General features: G+C 36.8%; 1 protein-coding gene across 3 annotated transcripts in view; it reads right to left on the bottom strand.

Annotated features, from left to right (window-relative positions):
• The window catches only part of ASB15 (ankyrin repeat and SOCS box containing 15), a 105,169-nt gene that overhangs the window by 68,748 nt on the left and 16,543 nt on the right, over nt 1-19,878 (bottom strand). For all 3 annotated transcript variants that reach the window (XM_060196505.1, XM_060196507.1, XM_060196506.1), the window contains exons 2-7: nt 18,791-18,863; nt 11,525-11,633; nt 8,821-8,873; nt 8,602-8,733; nt 6,287-6,445; nt 1,167-1,412 (exon numbers count right to left, since the gene is read on the bottom strand). In XM_060196505.1, the coding sequence (XP_060052488.1) occupies nt 1,167-1,412; nt 6,287-6,445; nt 8,602-8,733; nt 8,821-8,873; nt 11,525-11,631 (697 nt within the window). In that variant the 5' untranslated portion in view covers nt 11,632-11,633; nt 18,791-18,863. The remainder of the gene's footprint in view (nt 1-1,166; nt 1,413-6,286; nt 6,446-8,601; nt 8,734-8,820; nt 8,874-11,524; nt 11,634-18,790; nt 18,864-19,878) is intronic.

Genomic DNA, 19,878 nt, shown 5'->3' with positions numbered 1-19,878 from the left:
TGTTTCAGTGGGAAGAGCATCTGTCTTAGATCCCCCAAAACACGTGACAGCAACAAGGTCAAAGACAGGTGAAACTCTGAACAGTGGTGCTGTGGTCTCCTGCTTTCTTATAAAAATGTTAAATAAAAAAACAGGCAAGGGAGACATCTCTGCAGCAGAGTACATGTGTGACAACTTGAGTTTGATCTATAGTATCACATAAAAAATAGGTATTATATTTCTTTTTTTATTATGCACATATAAGGACAAGGGCTTGACCCAAACTCAGAATTTGGCTGGTGTACAGGGTCATGTCAAGTGGAGGAGGAATGAATCCGGAAAAAAATTCAGGCTAATATAGTAGGGCCTGTGAATGATTTGGTAGATAGTAAGAAGCCAGTGAGGAATTTTTGAATAGTACAGATACTCTGAGGGTGCTCAGATTGGTAGCACAGGAGAATGTTAAGAAATGACTTCACTGATCCAGAGATGTGAGGATGCAAGTCTACAGCAAGAAAGTGACATAGGAAAGTGACATAGGAGTTGGAGATAAATCTAAGTTTTTAACCTTGATTGTAAGGACATACTATGTCAGATATGTATGGAGAACTTCAGTGTAGGAGAAGATGAGTGTGAGACATTGAGTGAGTCTGGAAAATTGTGTTGTCGTCTGAGAGAGAACAGTTAGGGTGGCGCATGTTGATCTGTAGGTAGGTACTGAGTTTAACTGAGTCAGGGAATAGGGGCTTATAGTATGGGAGACTGCTGGGAAGGCTGGGTAAATAGAACCTGGATGTCTCCTTATATTCAGAAGAGGAGTTAGTAAGGAATGAGAGAAAAGTCCAAGAGACTGGAGAAACTAGGGAACATACAAACCCTTTTTTTTTTTTTTTGTCTGTAGGATTATCACTGGGGCTCGGTGCCTGCACTACGAATCCACTGCTACTGTGGCCATTTTTCTTTCCTTCATTTTTTGGATAGGAAGAGAAAAATTAAGAGTGAGAGGGGAGGGGAATATAGAGAGGGAGAGAAAAAAGATACCTGTATACCTGCTTCACAGCTCACATGAGGAGCCAGGGACTCAAACAGGGTTCCTTGAGCAGGTCCTTGTGCTTTTTGACTATGTGCATTTAAGCTTGTGCATCACTGACAGCCCCCCCCCCCCCATACAATCTCTTTGCACTCACCTTTGTGGATTAGGTGTTCCAACACATCACAGTGACCATACTCAGCAGCAACACCCAATGGTGTGACTCCAAAGCCATCTCTCAGGTGAACATTGCCTCCATGGCCCAACAGCAGAGCCACAATATCTTTGCGACCCTGTTTGGCGGCTTCATGCATTGCTGACCATCGCTTGACACAGGGCTGGTCAAGATTGGTGTTGTGTTTAATCAGAGCAGACACCATATCATAGGAGCCCTTTTTCACAGCTTGCAGATAATGTTAAAAAGAACAGTCAACCATAGCCAAATTGACATGACCATCTTAGATTGTACTCAATCAACAAATTGAATAGCAAAATCAATGTTATTTACTCCCTTTTCTTCCAGAAGAGAATTAGGCATTTTACTTACTACTTCTAGTTCTCATTCTCATAATTCTAATGTGACACAGACATGCAAGGTAATGTTTCTTTTAAAAAAAATTTTAAAATCCCACTCTAAGGAGACATTATGAGTTTGTGGCAAACAGTGCACATTGCCAAAAAAAGGAAGTTGGCTGCAAGTTTTTCAAATGCTAATTTATTATTAAATATTTCACTTGGTAATTTTTGGATAAAGACAGAGAGAAATTGATAGGGAAGGAGAAGACAGGTAGACAGATATATAGATAGAGACAAGTGCAGCACTGATTCAACATTTGTGATGTTTCCCACCCTGCAGGTGAGGAGAGGGGGCTTGAACTGGGCCCTTGTGCACTATAACACGCATGCTCTACCAAGTGTGCCACCACTCAGTCCCTGTAAATGTTAGTTTCTTTATCAACAAAATGAAAATAACATCTATCCACTGTTGGTCCATATAAACTGACACATATAAAAAAATAGTAATTAATATCAAATCAATAAATAATGACTATTAGTAATATCATTTCTCCTTTAGGTTCCTGAATCACATGACTAAATTCTTATCAAATCCCCCCAACTCTAGGAAAAATACACTCCACACAAGAAAAACAGCAGTATTATAGGAATCTCTCTTTCCCATGTTCTTCTTTTCTCTATGCTTTTAATGGGGAGATTCCCAATAGGAATGTTTACAATCTAGGTAGGTCAGTTATTGCAAACAAGTGAAATATTTGGTGGCTAAATTACATGACCTTTTCTTTCTCTGTCTGTTTGTAATAGCTGAAGTTACACTATTAAAAGACCCTTCTACTTCTCATCCCCATACTCAGCCCCAGATTATTAAGAGATTGTCCCAGTTTACCAATTCAGATAGAATCTTTTGGAAAACATCTTACACTTTTTGTTTTATTATAAAACAAAATCTTCAGAAGCAACAGAGCAGAATGCGTGCTACTCTTTGCAAATAATAGTCACATTTAATCATGCATTTACCTCCTCCCTTTTCTCTCCCCTCTGGTCCCCTCCCTGTCCCTTCTACCCTTCTACTTCTATCTCCCCACTCTCCTTTCTTCCTACCTTCCTTTCATTACTACTTGTTGGTTATATAACAAGTACTATATTAGGTACTGTGAAGAACAGGAAAAAGAAGAACTTGGTTCTTACTCATGGAAATTACAGTCTAGAGAATCCTATACTGTCTTTTATTTGAAGACAGACTCAAGAGTTCTGGCTTTGCTGGGAAAGACAGTTGTGGGGTCACACAGAACATTCTGCCCACTAGGAAGGAGAAAGAAAGGCTCTAAGTTTAAGCAAGGAAAAGGACTCCATGAGGCATAAAAGGACAGAGACAAACTGCCTGCTTTATTTGGAAACAGGCAAGCCATCTGCAGTGAGATTTCAGGTTTCTCCTGCTAACTAAGTAGAATCTGTTGACAAATGCCTTTCTCTGAGTCTCCCACCTGCCACTGGCAGATCTAATTACAGTGAATTACCTCATCCTAGCCGGTATTACTGCAGAGCAAATGTCAATACGTTAACTGAATGAAGACATATGAAGACATTTATCTCTTTGCTTGTATTACATTTTTTTCTATGAAAAAGAACTGTATTAAAGTAACAAATCCCTGCTACATGATTTTCTTTTTCAGAGAAATAATGATTAGAAATATTTGTCTTTCTTCATGAAAGTAACAGCTATTATAGGTTATCTTCAACTTAAATTTTAAAAAATAAAGCCTTATTTGCACTTTCAATTTTTAGAATTAAGAGTGTAGTTTTCCATAGAAACAACAATACAACTTGTGGAGAACCCACCCCACTTAACCAATAAGTGGCTGAAATGCTGAAAATAAGGCACAGTATTTTTGTAGCATAACTAAGTAAAATACAAAGTGATTAATTATGCTAAAAGAAAAAACAAACTTTAGTTGGAGAGTTAAGAAATCATATGGAGATTTAAAAATTATTACACAGGGGTGGTGGCACATCTGGTTGAGTGCACATGTTACAGTGCTCAAGAAACCAGGTTCAAGTCCCCGGTCCCTACGATCAGAGGGAAGCTTCTCAAGTTAGGTAAAGTAGTGCCACAGGTGTCTCTCTGTCTCTCTCCTCTATCTCCCCATTCCCTCTTGATTTCTGGCAGTTGCTATCCAATAGATAAGGATAATAAAAAAGTATAAAAATTATTACATAGATATAAGTACTTTTGAATACTTAATATCTTGCTGGAATCTTATTTATTTTTGTCTCCAGAATTATCGCTGGAACTTTGTGTGAGTACTACAAATCCACAGCTCCTGGAAGCCATTTTGTCCTTTTTTTTTTTTTTTTTCATTTTATTTGATAGGACAGAGAGAAATTAGGAGGGGTGGGGGAGGTAGAGAGGGAGAAGAGAAAGACACTTGCAGACCTGCTTCACCACCTGTGAAGCGTCCCTCCCCCCCTGCAGGTGGGGAACAGGAGCTTGAACCTGAGTCCTTGCTCAGGTCCTTGCACACAGTATGATGTGTGCTTAACTCAGTGCACCAATGCCCGGCCCCTAGACTTTTTTAAGTTCCTTTCATTTTCTCTTTCTTTATATGTGTTCTTCTTGTGTAATTATTTAGCATTATTATTAGCAATGAATTATTTCTGACTCATAGATATATAAATAGAAGAGATTTTTCTGAAGCCTCTTGACAAGGATTGGGGGATCAAAAGAGAATATGATGATGATGATGATATGTATTCAACTGTAAGAGAGAAATGTCCAGTGTAAAACTAACTGAACTGTAAATGTGTGTAGTTTGGGGAAAAATGGAAGGCAGTGAAACTCATATGTTGTGCCAATTTGAGTTTGAGAAGGCAGAAAGATCTTACAAGGAATAAGAGCAAGTAACAAGGAATCAGATAAGAATGACCAGCTGTTAAAAATTATGAAGTCATCTCTTTCACTTCATTTTGGATGAAACTTGAAGAAATAATGTTAAGTGAGATAAACTAAAAAAAAGCGAAGGCCGAATAGTGGATGATCTCACTCATAGGTGGAACTTAAGGAACAAGGATAGAAAGAGAAAACACAAAGTAAAAGGCTGGGTTTGGTGTATTACTCCAAAGTAAAAGACTCTGGGGAAGGAGGGTAAAGACATGGGGCTAGGGGAGCTTTGGGCTCCTGGTGCATGATGATAGAAATGGATGCAGATTTGGGGAGAGAGTGACTTACTTGCAGACCCCAATAACTAGAAGATGAGAGATTGTACATATGAACAACTGTACTGTAACCATTAGCCCCCAACAAAATGATAAAGATAAAATAAAAAGAATGACCACACCTGTGGTAATACCATTTAATTAACAAGTGTTGTCCATGGAGCAGAATGTCTGCCAAGGAGATCTTAACCTCTCTAGTCTGCTTGTGATCCCCTTTTATGTTCAAAGGCACAATTCAAGAGTTTCAAAGATGTGGTGCTTTTTTATTTCCCCAATTTATTTGAAATAAACACTTTTGCATTTACCATACCAATTTCCCATTTAAACCATATCTACCTCTCCCACTAGACTCATTGAGAAGTGGGAGTTCATTCCATTAACTTTTATGTTTATGCTACCTGGCATAGCCTCTGGCTTAATGTGACTAAATGTTGGCTGTACTGATGTTGTTGACTTAATGTCAGCTAATTTAAATATCTTAACTAATTTTTGTAATATGTCTAAGTGTTCCTTGAGCAATATGCAAGTTATTTAAGAATTCTAATGATTTCTCTCTGAACAGGAGCTGTGGTGATTTCAACTATTTATGACCATACGATTATTGGTAAACAATCTTAGGGCTCTATTCCTTCTTATCCTCCTCATCATCTTATTCTTCTCTCTCTCTCTTCCTCTCCCTCTCTCTCCTACCTACTTCCTGTTACATTCAATTTCATGATAGTTCTTATCTCCTAAGTATATGTCATATATCTTATATATATATATATATATATATGTTTTTAAAATTTTATAACAATTCTACATGGTAGAAGTTATAGTTCCATTTGCAACTTGACAGCTAAGCTTTAAATCCACATGTTATATGCAAAGTCCAAAATCTTACTCTATTATCCCACATCCTTAAGACAAAGGAAATGCTGCATCTAGTGATTTTGGAGTTAATCACTTCTATCAAAGTTTCCATAAACAGACCTGAATACTTATTAGTAAAATAAAAATAGCAGGGTACACAAGGCTGAGAGAAGCTGATTAATGACACATTCAGGTCTATGTCATTTATCTGTTGTCCCAACTATGAAGCTCTTCACAGATGACCAATTTGGCATCTATGTACAAAAGAACCTGCTGACTTCTCTCTTTCATTTGATCTCATTATTCTAGTATAAACCTGGCATCTCTTTAATATCCCTTCTTTGGCTTTTTTTTTTTTTGGCTACATATTGCACCTGCAATCATTTTTATAGCTGGATCCTACATAGGGACTATGCCTTTATAACTGAAATTTATGGTTAAACAAAACAAAACAAACTAACAAACAACCCAAATTTCTACTTTAGACCTCTCCTGGTTAACTTATTGAAGAATGCAGCACTTTCCAAATTTGACCTCTTGGTGAAATAAATTAACAAAATGGGATAAGAGGAGTTAAATGGATGTAATTTTATCCAATGCACAATGGTTTCCAATAAAACAATAAGTATTTGTCACAAGGTATAAAAGTTATAGAATAATAAGGGAACTGTATAATTACAAAGAAATATCTTTTACCAATCAGAAGAGGTGTCTCTCCTTTGTCATTTTTGGTGTTTGGCCTCATTCCTTTTTCTAGTAAAGTTCTTACATTTTCCACCAGATCTGCTTTAACAGCCAAAGTCAAAGGTGTTTCTCCATCAGCAGTCTTGAATTCCCAGAGTGTCTTATAGGACGCTGAGATGTGAATGCATGATGCAGAGTTAACATTTTTTACTTCAAGGAAGCACAGAGATCAGAATAATGCAATGAAATATTAAATAATAATAATAAACTTTGAAATCTCATTTCTCAGGAATAAATTATAGATCAATTTCCCAATTCTTTGATTTTATTATCTAAACTGTATCTGAAATTGGTTTTTGGCAAACGAAGACTATGAGTGTGTAGATGTATTTGAATGAGTGTGTCATGTGTTAAATATGATCTTATATGTTAAATATGTTGTATGTTTAATATGATCTTTTGTATCTGTCCAGGTATCTATGTGGAAATATATATTTTTACTTGACTGACTGAATAGTTAATTGTCATCTCTTAAATATAGAATGAAGTAGTAACATTAAAGGTTAAAGGATAGGGTATTTTCTTTTTTTTTTTTTTTCCTCCAGGGTTATTGCTGGGCTCGGTGCCTGCACCATGGATCCACCGCTCCTGGAGGCCATTTTTGCCCCCTTTTTGTTGCCCTTGTTGTAGCTTCGTTGTGGTTATTATTATTATTGCCTTTGTTGATATTGTTCATTGTTGGATAGGACAGAGAGAAATGGAGAGAGGAGGGGAAGACAGAGAGGGGGAGAGAAAGACAGACACCTGCAGAGCTGCTTTACTGCCTGTGAAGCGACTCCCCTGTATGTAGGGAGCTGGGGCTCGAACCTGGATCCTTACGCCGGTCCCTGCGCTTTGCGCCACATGCCCGTAACCTACTGCACCACCGCCCGACCCCAGGATAGGGCATTTTCATGGGGACTAGAAGGTGGTGCATATCTGGTTAAGTGTACACATTATAGTGTGTGAGGTCCCAGGCTCAAGCCCCTGGTCCCGACCTGGAGGGGGAAAGCTTCACAAGTGGTGAAGAATTTCAGGTGTCTCTCTGCCTTTTTCCCTCTCTATTTCTCCCTCCCCTCTCAATTTCTCTCTGTCTCTCTATCCAATAATAAATAAATAAAAATAATATGTTTTAAAAAATGATAGGGAACTCTTCTCAAAATTCTTTGTACAATCCTATGATGTGAATACTGGGTTATAATGTGAAAATTTTTTTATCAATATTTAACTAAAGTTTAACTTACTATAACTTTCAGTCTGTATGATGAAAAAGGAAAGTCACTATAAGGATAAATAAGTATTGCTTGTACTATATAACATATTTTTTTTGTAGACTAACTCAAGATTTAAAATGACCTTCAAGAGAAAAACTTCAAAATTCAAATCCATTAATTCATTAAATATGTAAATATTCATCAGTTTTTGGTGATAACCACATTTACCCCGCCAACTTGTGTTAACATTCTCAGAAGAATGCAAATGGTGGGGCCTGAATGCCACAAATGTGCCATTTTCTTGTACTCTGAGTTTAAAATACAGTTATTTCCTTTTCCAAATTCCAAGTAACATTTTATTCTGCTTCTTATCTTTGTTATGTTCACTGAGTATACACATAACTAATATATTTTAGCTTTAGTTTGCTCAGAAGAACTTTTCTAGTTAATTAATTTAATTTTCCTTTTTGTTGCCCTTGCTTTTTTTTTTTAATTTCTTTATTGGGGAATTAATTTTTTACATTTGACAGTAAATATAATAGTTTGTACATGCATAACATTTTGCAGTTTTCCCTGTAACAATACAACCCCCACAAGGTCCTCTGTCATCCTTCTTGGACCTGTATCCACCACCAATCCCAGTCTTTTCCTTCGGCGCAATACATCAATTCCAGTTCAGGTTCTACTTGTGTTTTCTCTTCTGATCTTGTTTTTCAATTTTTGCCTGAGAGTGAGATCATCCCATACTCATCCTTCTGTTGCTCAGAAGGATTTTTTCTCATTTTTATTACTTTAATAATGTTAATTGTTTACAGTATAGCTGTTGACAAATGGGTACAATTTCTCAACCCCTGTGATATAAGGTGAAAAGCACTCTCACACCCAACTTCGGTCCTCTTCCACCATCATGCACCAGTACCTTCTGGCCCTTTCCTCCATCCCTTTCCATGTCCTTACCCTGCCAGAGTCCTTCACTTTGATGCAATACACCATACCCAGTTCACTTTTGACTTTGTGTTTTCCCTTTCTGACCTATGAGTGAGATCATCCTGTAAGGATTTCATGTTTACATACCATCCAAAACAATTTCAAGTATTTGTTGAATGGGTTGAATGACAGCCATATGCAATGGAAGCCGTCCTTTCTCATCTGCTTCGTCCAATGCATATTTATATTTCACATATTCCTGGAGCTCAAGAATGTGACCTAAATTAAACACATCGGCTAATAAATTTTTTTCTTAGGAAGGTGATGTCTTCAATCCACCCCACTATAAACAGTGCACCTAGTTACCTTGCTTGATGGCCTCAATAAGTTTTCTGTTTTGATCACTTAATGGTACAAACCTACCAGGAAAAGAACAATAAACCACATTTATACTAGTAGCATACTTATGAACCTATAATTTAATTAATATTGAGTTTTTGTATAATTTTAATAATCAAGCTCTACAGAAAGTATAGTTGATCTTACTGACTAAAATGTAAATGTCCATGAGTTAGATATAGATATATTTCTGATGCACCACAACTAGGAATATTAGAGAAAATGATAAAATACAAAATTGTAGTGTTGGCTCTGAAATTAGCTCTAAGCAATGAAAAGGAGCAACAATGAGAGTCAATGTCAGAACAAAATAAATTCAGATTTTAAGATCCTATGATCCTGAGGACATCTGTTAGCCTTTGTGGGTAGTGATTATATTTTCATCTGCAAAAATTCTAGGCTTAAATAGGAAGATTTTGGGGGTGGTGGTGGTGTACCTCATTGAATGCACACAATACCATGAGGAAGGATCTGGGTTTGAGACCCCACTCTCCACCTGCAGGACTGAACAAGCAGTAAAGCAGGTCTACAGGAGTTCATCTGTCTCCCTCTTCATCTTCCTCTCAACTTCTCTCTGTCCTATTAAATTAAAAAATAAAAAATAAGGGGGGGAGGGAAATGGCTGTCTATGAATGGTTGAGTGGTGGATTTATAGGTTTGCAGTACTGGCATGGAGCCCTAGGGATAACCCTATTGTCAATTAAAAAAAAAAAAGATTTTTAAGGCTTCTTCCTATTTTAAAAGCAATGCTCAACAAGTGTTTGTTGCTTGTCATTTAATAATTACTAAATGCTAATTGCTTACTTGAGAGCTCCTGAGCTACATTGCATCTTAAGAGTTTTTAATCAACTGATAATACAAATGAAAACAAACTGAATGTTTACTGAACAAACTCCTACTTGTTGCCCCTACTTGTTGTTGGTCATGATTTCAACCCTCCTGACAATCCCCTAATTTATGTGCTTATCCGAAGGAAACAAAGTGTTTCATAACTAACTGACTTAACTCTATTAAATAGAAACATCTGCAGCCATGTTGGGTATTTTTAAAAAGTATGTATTTTGTTTGCTTTATTTTAATGAGAAAGAAATATCGAGGGAGATCAGAACACTACTCAGCTCTGGCTTATGGTGGGGATTAAACCTGGCCCTTTGGAATTTTAGGCATGAAAGTCATTTTGCATAACCATTATGCTGTTTCCCCCACCCATCCCAGTGTTTTTGAATGCCTTCTTAGAAATTCTAAATTTCTATAATCTACTGACAGGAAGAAAATTAAAGAAATCAGAGATTTACGTGTAATGTTTATTTTTAAAATCTCAAACCTAATAGTTTTATAATACCAACTCTTTTCAAAAGTACCACTACTCTTCAGAATATTAGGTTCTAACTACTATAGTATCTGTAAACAAAGGAAGCTTATTTTTGTTAGAACTATCATGCATGCTGCTAAAGTTAGAAATCAATATTTGCGGTTTTAGATTTTAGAATTCTTACAAACATCAAGATATACACACTCTGTTAACTTCATTTGGATGACAGATAATTAAATAAGTTCTGGTTTATATGTGACTTCATCATAAGTAATAAATGTTCTCAACTTTTCCTATTCATTAAGAGTTACTGGCTAAGTGGATTGTACTTTTTCTTACTATTATAATGGTTAAAAATGGACTACATTGCTTAAAAAGATTGCATATGTAAGCACAATAGGCTCTAAAATTTATAGAACAATCCTCTTCATATTTATACATTAGTTATATAATATGTACTTCCTAATTTGTTCAAATACTTGCTGCCTTACATTACTCTAGAAAGTCCTGTACCTTTAAACTAAAAATTCAGGCTATATATTTTGTTTTCTTTTTTTCTTTCTTTCTGTTTAATATTGATTTCCAAAATTATGAGATAGCAGGGATATACTTTTTCCATACTTTTTCCTCTCTGTCCCATTCCCTCCACTGGAAACTGCAGTAATTCTCCCAAGTCACAGATAAGGGTTGACTATTATTTCTATATCTACATTAATATATACTTGCCCATTTTTTTCCTTTGGTCTTGCCTTCTCTTTTTTTCTAAGTCACACCTACATCTATTGCTTCTTCTTAATGCCCTTCTTTTTTCCTTCCTTTCTCTCTGGGTTTTGATGCAATCAAAGAGTTCAGAGACCTCTACTCATCTTCCCTTAACATTTCTCCCCCTCTGGTGGTATAGACCAGAATTGCTTTTGGGGTGCAGAAGGTGGGAGTTCTGGCTTCTGTAATTGTTTCTTTTCTGTATATAAGCATTGGGAATTCGGAAATTCAGGCTATTATCTTTTATAAGGATTTTATTAATTTATTAATGAGAAAGATAGGAGGAGTGAAAGAAAGAACCAGACATCACTTTGGTACATGTGCTGCCAAGGATTGAACTCAGGACCTCATGCTTGAGAGCCCAATGCTTAATCCACTGTGCCACTGGCCAGACCACTTCAGGCTATCATTTTACATGTGAGATGGCTATTTGTGAAAGATCAGGCTGCTAAAACTTATATATGGCAGTCCTTCTGAAGTCACTAGACTTCCTGTCAGGAAAGAAAGGTAAGCATTTTTCTAGAGAAAAGGCTGGGAAATACTCATTTTATCTTACCCCAAAGTAATTTTGCTGAGGATACTCAATTTAAATATTACCTTTCAGGATAAAGTTCAGACTTGCTGGCTTCGATGGATTCTTGAATACTGAGCTGAATATCATAACTTGTAAGATGGTCTTCATCGGAGTCATCGTTAGTTTCCATGACTAGATATAATTTCAAAAGAGGCAATGCCAATTAATGAGCATATGTCAAAGAACAGCAGTAAGAGTTAACAGGAAAGACACAAAATGAAAAACTAAAAGGCATTTGTCTGCATTTAACAAACACAAAAGCGAACAGTGCTTTTAATCCATTTCATATATGAAACACAGCCAAACTTTTGCAGCCTGTAATTTCAAACCAGCCTGTTGAATATCAAGATCCTCTCTCTCTCTCTCTCTCCCTCTCTGTCATCTCTCTCTCCCTCTCCCTCTCCCTTCCCCTCCCTCTCCCTCAATTTCTTGCTTTCTCACTCTCTCTCCCCCTCTCTCTCCCTCTCTCTGACATGACTGGGGCTTTAACACTGTAAGCCAATTTTTTTAGATAGAGGGACAGAGAAAAAGATACCACACCATCAAAGTCCTCCAAGGAGATATGGGCCAAATTTGAATTTCTATCATGTGCTTGACAAAGCAGATGCGTCCCTACATTTCAGTAGTGACTGTAATTGTACTTTGTTTTAGTAATGATTGTAATTGTTCTTATAAGAGTTCACTTTTTCCAGTCTTCTCACTTGATTAATTTTGACCCAACAATTTATTCAAGTTATTGTTTTATACAACATTTGATTAAAATTCAAACCAAGGAGGTACAAGCATAGAAGGCAGTAAAAATTACACACTTCAATGTCTATTCCTACAGCTTTGTGTATTTAATATTTTTATCCCTTTTATTTGTACCAGTAGTGGTTTAAGTAAATGGTCTTGAGTTGCAGTGATATATGTTAGTATTTCTATCTCATTCATCTCTGTATCTCCTACAGGTTAGGAGGAGTTCAGTATAAACAAACTTCTCATTGAACATTTGCTGAACTAAAGTTGAACAGAACATCACAAGTGTAGTAAATATAGTAATCTAGCTTTGCTCTCAGGAGATTTGATAGCATAAACAGTGAAGACCTTTAGGCAACTTTAAATAGAAGGAACTGAAAACTTGACGATGGTTCTTCCCAAGAAACTACTTACTGTCTAGTCGCAAAGGCTTCAAATTTCAGAGCATTAAAATAATAAGGGGGATGGTTAATCTAAAGAAACAACCTAAAGCATTTGGAGGACTTCCTTACTCACTTAGTGGGATGTGACAGATCCTAGGGCTCTTTGAGTATTCCAGGAAACTAATCTTCTTGGACTTGCATTATCTACATTTCTGAATTTAATCCTTCCTGACATCTTGGCATTCACCAAATAGATACAAATAGTGTTTTTTTATTGTTCAGTTATTTTTATTGGGATGTTGTCTCTTCCTGAAAATGAAACCCACTAATAGCAGAGATTACTTTGTATTCTCAGTACCTAGAGAAGCACAATCTCCAAGTTAAGTTCATGGTCTCCAAGTATGTATTGAATCAAAACATGGTCATTGGTCAACACACAAGCTATATGCTAACTCACTATAATCTCACAATTCAGTGTTCTGAACCAGTGTCCTTACATCACCTTGAAACAGAAAAGAGAAAGTAATGAAATGTGTGATGACTATCTATGAGATAGTAATAGCACTTCACTAAGTGTTCTCCCTCATCCCATGGTATCTCCTAAGACTGCTATGGAATCTTGGATAAAGAATCAATGAGCAGGTGAGTAAGTACTAACACAACCTAGGCTCTGTTTTGTTCTTAGAACTCAATTTTCCTCAGCTATGAAGTTTTCTTACAACTAACTAAATATGATTAACAACATTAGACAAGGCTTCATTTTTTCCCTCACTTTTACATCTTATTTATCTTCATCCACAAATCCTAGCTGTCCCACACTACTGTTCTGCTCTACTTACAAACTTTGCTTAAGACATTTCTCCTATGGAATCCCTTGCTTAAGTTTTCTAGCTCGCCTTTTCCACTGTGAAATCATCTCTAACATAATATAATTCCAGCATTTGAATTTAGATTCATTTTGAATTTACTTTGCAAGTTCATTATATACCTGTGGTTTGTATTATATCTGGACTATTAGTGCTCTGAGGGAAATAATCCAAGTTTATTTTTTCTCTCTCTTTATTTTATTATTATTTTTTAAACCAGAGAACTGTTTAGTTCTGGCCTATAGTGGTGGGTGGGTATCTTTAATCCAGGATCTCAGAGCCTCAGACAGGAAAGACTTTCATATAATCATTATGCTATCTCCTTACCCCCTAACTTTATTTTTTCTTTTTAAGACTTTAAAATTTTTATTTATCAGGACAGGTAAATTGTTTGTTTTGTTTTGTTTCTTTCTTCAGTGTCCTTTACCTACCACCAGAAGGAAGTTATCTAATACTCTAAAATAATTATTTGCACCCCTAACAGTAATGTGGTAGAAATAGTAGGGAACATCCGCCGATCACAACCTAACCAACGCAACGATTGCTACCTCAACATGCTTCACCTCAGACTGTGTCCAGAGACTTCACGTGCGGAATGACAACCCTTCAGCTTCATTACTCGGGTGAGACCTTTCCTTTTACAGTACACTCTAATTTCATCTCAGGTGGTTCACTTTCTAGCAAAGTCCCATAACCTAGATATACACCAGTTTCTGTGAGAGAGAGCTTATGTTCACACGTATCCATAAACTACTGCAAAATATATACCTGAAAGCAGAAGTACACTAGAGTTTGCAGTGAGTACCCCCCTAACACTTCCTCTCCACTATTCCAAGCTTTGGGCCCATGATTGCTCAACAATTTGTTTGGCCTCGTATGTTAACTCTCTTTTCAATCACCAGGTTCCAGATGCCACCAGGATGCTGGCCAGGCTTCCCTGGATTGAAGATCCCACCAATGCGTCCTGGAGCTCAGCTTCCCCAGAGACACACCCTACTAGGGAAAGAGAGAGGCAGACTGGGAGTATGGACCGACCTGTCAACGCCCATATTCAGCGGGGAAGCAATTACAGAAGCCAGACCTTCTATCTTCTGTAACCCTCAATGACCCTGGGTCCATGCTCCCAGAGGGATAGAGAATAGGAAAGCTATCAGGGGAGGGGGTGGGTTATGGAGATTGGGTGGTGGGAATTGTGTGGAGTTATACCCCTCCTACCTTATGGTTTTGTTAATTAATCCTTTCTTAAATAAAATAAAATAAAAATAAAATAAATAAACTCTCTGGGAAGACAAAAAAAAAAAAAAAAAAAAAAGAAATAGTAGGGAAACTCTTACAACACAGGACAAACCCTACCAGTACAAACTTTTTCTTTTACTAAAAGTTTAGGTTGAAGTGAAGAAGATCTATATATAGGTGCCCTAAGGGATTATGACTGAAGTGGACCACCAAACATGAAGATAGAATGTGGAGAGCAAAAGAAGAATTACTTACATAGAGAGAGTTATTATATGTATCTTAAAAATAAAATAATCAAGACTCAATCCTAACAGAAGGCTGGCAATAGTCTGTTGGCAAATATATAAATAAAGAACACTAGGAGTCTAATGATAGTTTGGACAATATTTTGACATTCTTTAAGAACTATTCACAAGGTCAGGCAGTGGTATACCTGGTTGAGTGTATAAATACCATGCTTAAGGACCCGATTCAAATCCCTTTTTCCCAACTGCAGGTTGGGGAGTTTCACAAATGGTGAAGCAGTACTGCAGATGTTTCTCTTTCTTCCCCTCTATCTCTCCCTCCCCTCTCAATATTTCTCTGTTTTATTAAATAAAAAAAATGTTTTTTTAAGGATAAAATGACCACTGGGAGCGGTAGATTTGTCATGCAGGCACAGAGTCCCAATGATAACCCTGGCAAAAACAAAACAACTATTCACAAAGTTAAGAAACAAAGTAAAGGGCTACATGGACTGAGACTTCTGTGGACTGTTATTTATCACAACAGTTAAGGAAACAGAAGAGGGAAGGGAGATTCTAAGGGGGATGGTTGGGAAACTAGTGTAGAGAGTGGTAGTGAGGGATGCCAGTGACAAATGAGAAGTATTGACACCTATCTTGGGGAAATGTACTCTTGTAATAATAACCCTGTAAATCAACCTTTCCTCAATAAGGTGATATTGAAGTTAAAAAAAGAGAACTACTCAAATGTGATCCATTTCTCAGTCTGAAGAAACTAATTGACTTTATCTAAACCACATTTTCCATTTAGCATTCAGTCCTATTCTGGAGAAGTCCATTAGTGAGATTTATTTGTTTATTTATTTTTATAAGTAGTGGATCTGCAAAATAATGGAGGCAATTATACCTGCCAGCAATCTTTTCTTTTAATTTTAACCTCAGTTATCATTTTCAGTTAAAGCACTAGATCATTTAATTTGGGGTAAGAGTAGAGCTGTTCAAAGTTATGGATTCTCTTTTTAAAAGGAGGTAGGCCACCACAAAATTCTGCTTGAAAATTCAGGAATTCAGCAATACTGAGAAGAACTATCATGTACTCAAAGTAAAAACTGCTAATTTAAATATTTCCACATGCCAAATGTATTATTTGTGTATCAAAAATTATTCATTTATCCTAAAATTGGGCTGAATAAAATCTTCGATTTAGATAGTAGGATAGTCTGGTAATCCAGTTTTAGACTATCTTTGGAAATAAAAGTGATGATAATAATGTTATTATATTATTATAATATTATTGTAATGGCCATACCAGTGTTATCATGAAGTCATAAATTGCGAAGTATTCACTCTGTTTCACACTCTGTGTAAAATATTTTACATATATTGCCTTGCTTTAAATGTTCATGCCAATTCTATTTTGTAGGTACGATAGATTTACTGTGTCTCAATGGAAACTTAGGCTTTAAGAGGTAAAAAAACCAAAAAACCCAGGTAGAATTATGCAGATAACTGAGGAAAATCTAGACAGATTATGAAATGTCATTATTAAGGTTTTTCCTGAAGCTACAGGAAAACAGTCACAGTCTGTTGTCCTTAAAAGAAAACATTCTGATCTCATTCTTAACAGCCAGAACTTGATGACAATAAGTTCCAAAAATTAAAAATAGCTTCCAGGGACACATAAATCTTTATCCTTGGCTCTGTGCAATAGGCTTTGTGTGGCCCAGGGTGGTCAGAAGTGTCCTAAATTTGCCTTTAGTTTGTGCTTAGTATCTTAGAATCTAATGTTTATTGTATTAAAAAAAATTGAGGCTACGTATTACTAGTGCCTGAGTGAAATGATGACATTTTTGGGGCAGTGTTGCAAGGTATGATGCAGGAAAGAAGATGAGTATATGATATTTTGGACTGGAGTCACTAAATAATCATCATTTTATGATCTATGCTAACACCGCACTACTGATACATTTGCGAAGCCCCTCTAAACTTCCCTTGAAAATTGGGCATTTCCATAGCACCACTAAGGACTTCCCCTCCTCCCCTGAAAAAAAGTAAATATAATTTTGTTTACATTGACTTGTTTGCTTAACTTACTTCAAGTTGTATCCAAGTCTGTTTACCCACTGACCACAAAGTCTCTTTTAGGTGTAACAAAATTGAAGCCATCTCTATTGGGCTGAAAGAAGTCTGGCCTTAAGAGTTCCTGGCCAGAGGTAATAGATGCTTCTGTGGTGCAAGGAGAGGCTTTGTGTGCATAAGTCCTACACTGTCCTCAGCACCTGTCATATCCATGTAATTAGGTTACATCAGCGAAAGACTCTCTCTTTTAGAACTTATAGTCCCCTTTTTCCAACTATGACACCATCCCCCCAAGACAATAACTTAGGTTACCTGCATATTAGATGTCAGGCACAGGCAAAAACTAGTAAAGTCATGGGCCCCTTGGAATATACCTAAAAAAGACCTACTAGTTTTTTCCAAAAATGTAGACCCCAAATCTTCATCTGCAATATTCCAGACTTCAGGTTCATGATTAGTCAACAATTTGTTCTGCTTTATATCTTTTTTTTTAAAAAAATTATTTATTAAAAAAAAACACCGACAAAACCATAGGATAAGAGGGGTACAACTCCACACAATTCTCACCACCAGAACTCTGCATCTCATCCCATCCCCTGATAGCTTTCCTATTCTTTATCCCTCTGGGAGTATAGACCAAGGGACATTATGGGGTGCAGAAGGTGGAAGATCTGGCTTCTGTAATTGCTTCCCCGCTAAACATGGGCATTGGCAGATCAATCCATACTCCAAGCCTGTCTCTCTCTTTCCCTAGTGGGGTGGAGCTTCAGGATCTTAACTCTTTTTCAGTTACCAGGTTCCAAATGCTGCCATGATGCCAACCAGTCTTTCTTGGACAGACAACCCCACCAATGTGTCCTGGAGCCTCGCCTCCCCAATTCCCTACCCCACTTGGGAAAGAAAGAGACAGGCTGGGAGTATGGATCAACCTGTCAATGTCCATGTTCAGCAGATAAGCAATTACAGAAGCCAGACCTTCCACCTTCTGCACCCCATAGTGCCTCGGGGTCCATACTCCCAAAGGGTTAAAGAATGGGAAAGCTATCAAAAAAGATGATTGGATACAGAGTTCTGGTGGTGGGAATTGTGTAGAGTAGTACTCCTCTTATCCTATGGTCTTGTCAACATTTCCATTTTATAAATAAAAATTTTAAAAAAGAAAGAAAAAATAAAAGACCCAAGGTGGTAAAGAAGTAAAAAAAAAAAAAAAAAAAAAGCACTTATTGTTTCAACTTTCAGTGTATTTTTTAAAATGTCAATCATATAATACTGACTTAAAGATAGAATTAGGATCTCCTGGAATAGAAAACTATTGGGGGTGGCACAGTACTGAGGAAGATAGTAAAGGGTTTGAGACAGCATCAGGTGGGATAAGAAGGGGGATAAGAAAAAGGGCAATGCAGTAACTTTTTTCAGTTTTACACAAAATCAAACCTCAAACCCCCAAGGTTTTAAATATGGTGCAAGTTCTATGGCTCCTAGTGGCCACCAGCCCCGCCCCCCCTTTTTCCGTTTTATTTTTATTTGACAGGATAGAGAATTGAGGGGGAAGGGTAGGTAGAGAGGATAAGAGGAAGACACTTGCAGTCCTGCTTCACTATTTGTGAAACACCCTCCCTGCTGTTGGGGAGAGGAGGCTTGAACCAGGATCCTTGCTCATGTATATGCGATTAACTGAGTACGGCCCTGCCTGCCCTCAACAGTGCAAGTTCTGCATAGAATGATGAAACTAATGTCTTGAGAACTTTTTTTTTTTTTTTTACCTTGAAATAGCTGAAGTTTTTGAATGAGAAACTCATCTATTGAAGGTCTCAAGAAGAATCATTAGGACTTGTCCTGTCAGAAGAACAAAAAGGACATATTCATGCTTTTGGTTTTATCATGAACTTATCATGAACTATAGTTATTACAAAGCAGTGCTTACTCTTATTTTCTGTACTTTAACCATTTCTGTGTGTAATTTTAAAGATATATTGAAGTCAAGATTAACAAAATTTTGTTATATAGATTTTTTTATTTTGTGGCTACACATTTTCATTTTATCAGAGTCCTGTAGCACAGAGAGGCAAGTCAGATAAATGGCTTTACTGGACTGATGGGTACTCATTTATTGGGGAAACTGACGATCCTTCCTAGCCGACTGAATCCACATGGATCCCAGTCACTTTCAAAGCCAGTAACAAGCAGACATCAGGCTCAACCTGATGCTGTTGACTGGCTACGGAAGAAGGGCAAACGCTAGAAGAAGAAGAAGAAGAAGAAGAAGAAGAAGAAGAAGAAGAAGAAGAAGAAGAAGAAGAAGAAGAAGAAGAAGAAGAAGAAGAAGAAGAAGAACTGGACTGATTTCAATAGAAGAGTTAGCTGGTCACCAATAAATTTCAGATAGAGGTAAAATTGTAAGATTCAGGTTCCATGCCACAGACACAAGTAGTTTTTAAAAAGTTATAGAAATATGCTCTTCATAATAACTGTATTTTTTAAAGAGATAAATTCTGTGAATGACAGGAGAACTAGACCCATTCAAGTAGTATTTTTCTCACTAGTAAAATTTGTTCTTCTGATAAATTTAAAACACACACACACAATCTTAATTCAGAAAACAAATTCCACCTGTACGCTGCCTTAGGCTGATACAATTTGAATTTTTAGGAAGTGTATGAAAAGGCATATAGATGTCTGTTACTAAAAATGGTGCCAGTGAGTGAAAATATTAAGTGTTTGATAAATGAGTAAACAGTTGAAAAATCAACTATATACTACTTTCAAAATTAGCAAAAGAATAGATTAAGTCTGTGATTTCTCTCTGAATCATACATATGTTTGTGCCAAATTAGCTTCTCATTTTGGGGTT

This window comes from Erinaceus europaeus, chromosome 8 (genome assembly GCF_950295315.1).
Source record: "Erinaceus europaeus chromosome 8, mEriEur2.1, whole genome shotgun sequence".
In the NCBI taxonomy this organism is placed as follows: Eukaryota; Metazoa; Chordata; class Mammalia; order Eulipotyphla; family Erinaceidae; genus Erinaceus; species Erinaceus europaeus.
This window is presented reverse-complemented; position numbering and strand designations above follow the sequence as displayed.